Below are 3678 nucleotides of genomic sequence, written 5' to 3'. Positions count from 1 at the left end.
GTTTAAATTCTAAGGGACATACGAAGGGAAGAATCAAGTTAGAGCGGAGCAAAAAATCGTAAATAACTTCGTATAGCATACATTAATAACGAAAGTTAATAACGAAAAAGAAAAATTAAAAAAAAAAAGAAAATTAAAAAAAATTAAAAAAAGAAAAATTAAAAAAAAATTAATAAAAAAAAAGAAAAATTAAAAAAAAAAAGAAAATTAAAAAAAGAAAATTATAAAAAAATTATAAAAAAAAAGTTCCTCACCGGGGATCGAACTCTCAATGTCCAGACCCCGCCACGTGCACCGCCACTCGTTTAGCAACTCTACTCGTTGAGCTATCTCGTTATGTCATTGTCCAGCAGCCTAAATAACATACTATATATAGCCATCCGAGAAAATTGGGCAGGTCCGAGCGAATTATGATTGAACATGAAAGCCCGTCTTTAAAAAGAGTAAGTATCAAACGTATTGACATTCCTGAGTAAGAACAATGCAACAGGCAAACATAAAAGTGCAAACATAATAGAGAAACTTCGCCAGGACATGCAACAACGACATCTAGCGACAGGCGGCATTATTGTTGTCATTAACATAATTTATGCAATCATCGTTAGATTTTGTAGTACGATCAATAAATTAGCGCCTAAAAACTTATTTAACCGTACTTCGATCAATGGTATGTCACTAGATGAGACTACATAAAGTTACTACATTAAGTTTCTTTTTGTAAAGAACATGGATTAAAATGGCAGCAAGTCTATTGCATATCCCACAAAACGGAAAGAAGTAAACAGGTATTGCATGGCTTGCAGAGTTACCAAACTACCAAAGAAAGAAAGATACAAAGAAGGATAGATTCCGTCTTATTACATTTCAGCGCGCATGCGCTGAAATGTAAAAAACAAGAAATTCCGCTTCCTGTAACTATGACCAAAGAGTCACGACAGTGCCGCAAATCGTCAGATTGACGTGAAACCCGTAACGGGACACAGGACAGGATGACAATTGCTGTTCCACCTGATTTATTGCTGTTTTGATGATGAATAAAAGACTTCTTGCTTGTTACACTGTGTCACCTCATTCAATATGTGTCCTAACATTTGTCATCTCTTAGTATATTTCTAATCTAGGCATCTTGTTTTTTAGGGCCCTTCTTGTTTTTTTTTCGCCCTCTCGCATTAGATTTAGGGTCTCCAAAGGACGTCATCCATAAAATTTACTTGGTGTGGCCTAATATACGTTGTACATGTTGTACGAGATGTAACCGCGCAACTGTCAATCAACCCTGCCCGTAATAATCTTACATCCTAAGATCCCTATTCATTTGCCACAACTGGCACAAGTTATAAATGATCCCTGAATAACTAATACTAGACGTCCTTAAGAGCATCTGAAATACTAGCCTCCTGAGCAGACTTCTGGTGGGGAAGCGTTTGTTTCTACCAGCGGTAAGAGCGGTGTTTTTTGGGGGGGAGGGCTGTATCCGCGGAGAGATTCAGAGCTATATCGTCCGCGCTAGTGGAACAACTCCCTCTGTCGCATTAGAGGAAAATTGCGCATGAGCGTCCCCTCCCCAAGAAAAAAAAATAACGCCGTCGCCCCAAGAAGTCTTCCAAGGAGGCTACTGAAGTACGGTTTGTAGTGACAAAAAATACATCGTAAAACAGAAATGACAAGGTGAGCAACTGTTCATGGAGACCAAACTTTATTTGGGAACACACCGGAAGACGATCCGCTCCTCTCATTCCCGTAAGGCTGCCTTGCTTCCAGCAATCGCTGATTTACCTTTTACCTGTACTAAGTTTAATATATGGACTTAGGTCCTCCCGTGCATTGTGGCACGTACATAGGGCAGCAAGTTGTCTCCACTCAGGGCGGTTTACCTATTTGAAGACAACAAAATTGAAACCAAATCAAAACAATGACAGACATCTTGATGATCCGATAGTGAGAGGGTTGCAGACACATTTTCAAATTTATCTGTAACCTTCTAAAAGTCTATACATGTAGGATGTATCCATGTTTGGTGTTAGCTAAGTTGTGCTGTTGTTATGAGAGGGAATGGACGCTGTCCTGTGGTTACTTCAGTTCTCTTATTAGGTGCTAAGATGAACAATGTTTCACAATGCAGATGTATACGTAGAAGTAGCTCTATGTGTTCAGAAAAGTGAGATCCAAAATCTCGTACCTTTTTCTACATGTTAGGGCAGATAGGGCAGCACTCCCCGGCGATGTTTATCTTGTTGGGGCAGGCTAGGGATGGACAGAAAACCGGCAGGCATACAGGCGGCTCATCGGCTTCATAGCAGGTGCATTTCGTGCATGCGTCCGGCTGTAGGAAGAAGGAAGTTATGAAGGGAATGTCCATAATACCTTCCTAGATCTTAATGTGCTCAGTACAGGTCGGTCTGACAGCACATAATGACATATTTAGATACAGTATATAGTATTTAACGTGCATAGAATATTGATAAATTGTGTCTGATGATTTCAAAGCCCTTGCGACAGGTTTTGACAGAGAGGTGTAAGTAATATCTCTCACCTTGAAACTGTTGTTCAGGGGAATGACCATACCGTTGTAAGGACAACCCACCGGAGCTGAAATAACGCCAGTCAAAAAAATCAACATTGTTTTATATCAAGGTCTAATACTCAACCCGTCATACTGCAGACCATACGTCAAATATCTTTGAGACTGAGTTTCCTGTTGAAATAAAAGATGCATGCCAACGTTAAGCAAATGATCAAATAAAGGGCTGTAATGCTAGACAAAGCCGCTAGAGATCCATAATCTAGGATCCAAGTACCAAAAATTGTCACAGTTGCTACGTGATTTTGATTTATCTCGATAGCCACAGATAATTATTTACAATAATCGACTGCAGTTCCACAGGGGCCCGCCAGAGTTCACTTGTCAACTGTCTACCGCAAAAGCCTTAGAAATCCAGCGAAACTTTTTTTGAGGTATACCTCATCGTAAATAAGTGACAACAAACTAGCCACGGTCTAGGTTTGATAATGTATGACGTTGCGGATCAAAGTTACCTTCACAGACAGGGCAGCACTGTCCTGCGATCTGTGCCGGTGAGTCGCATTCGGGCGGAAGATAGCAGCCCGGGGTGAAGCACGCGGGCTCTGCTCCCGCGGCCGGGCAGGTGCACGTCATGCAGTTATCCACCTGTGAGTGAAGTACAGTTATCAGCGCACAAACATAGATTGTTTCGAAAAAAAGGTGGCAAAACTGCACACAGTAGTGGAATAACAGGCATCATATTCAACAGTTTAGATCAGTTTAGACTCGGCTCTCGCGGATCGACAGATGTCAGTCGTACCTTGTAATTTTCGCCCACCAGGATGAAGCCGTCAGCGTGCTCACAGCTGTTCTCGGGGCAAACAGGGCAGCACCGTCCCTCGATGTACACGGGGTTGGAACAGGAAACTCCACAGCCCCTACCTGAGCAACCCATACTGCCGCCTGAGCAGCGACAACTCGAGCAGGCGTCCATCTGTAGAGTGGAGGTAGTCATGAATAGAGTCGGATGGAGAACTACGGGAGAGGTTTAACCAACCATACAACACCGTGGACGGAGAACTGGTAAGTTCTTGACTGTGCAAGTCTTTGTCGATGAATGAAATTGGATATAAATCAGGGCCCTTCAACATTCCCTGAACTGAGACGGAGGGCGT

General features: G+C 42.0%; 1 protein-coding gene across 1 annotated transcript; it reads right to left on the bottom strand.

Annotated features, from left to right (window-relative positions):
• Positions 1 to 1682: 1682 nt before the first annotated feature.
• On the bottom strand, positions 1683 to 3533 carry LOC109487787 (cysteine-rich motor neuron 1 protein-like). Its single transcript, XM_019791849.1, has 5 exons — positions 3324 to 3533; positions 3037 to 3169; positions 2534 to 2589; positions 2180 to 2323; positions 1683 to 1874 (listed from the first exon to the last, which is right to left on the bottom strand). The coding sequence occupies exons 1-4, from the start codon at positions 3516 to 3518 to the stop codon at positions 2186 to 2188; spliced, it is 522 nt and encodes a 173-aa protein (XP_019647408.1). The 5' UTR covers positions 3519 to 3533; the 3' UTR covers positions 1683 to 1874; positions 2180 to 2185.
• Positions 3534 to 3678: the final 145 nt, after the last annotated feature.

Source organism: Branchiostoma belcheri, unplaced genomic scaffold, assembly GCF_001625305.1.
Source record: "Branchiostoma belcheri isolate BF01 breed outbred unplaced genomic scaffold, Haploidv18h27 scaffold9, whole genome shotgun sequence".
NCBI classification, from domain to species: Eukaryota; Metazoa; Chordata; class Leptocardii; order Amphioxiformes; family Branchiostomatidae; genus Branchiostoma; species Branchiostoma belcheri.
Note: the sequence above shows the minus strand (reverse complement) of the source record. Positions and strands in the feature narration are given on the sequence as shown.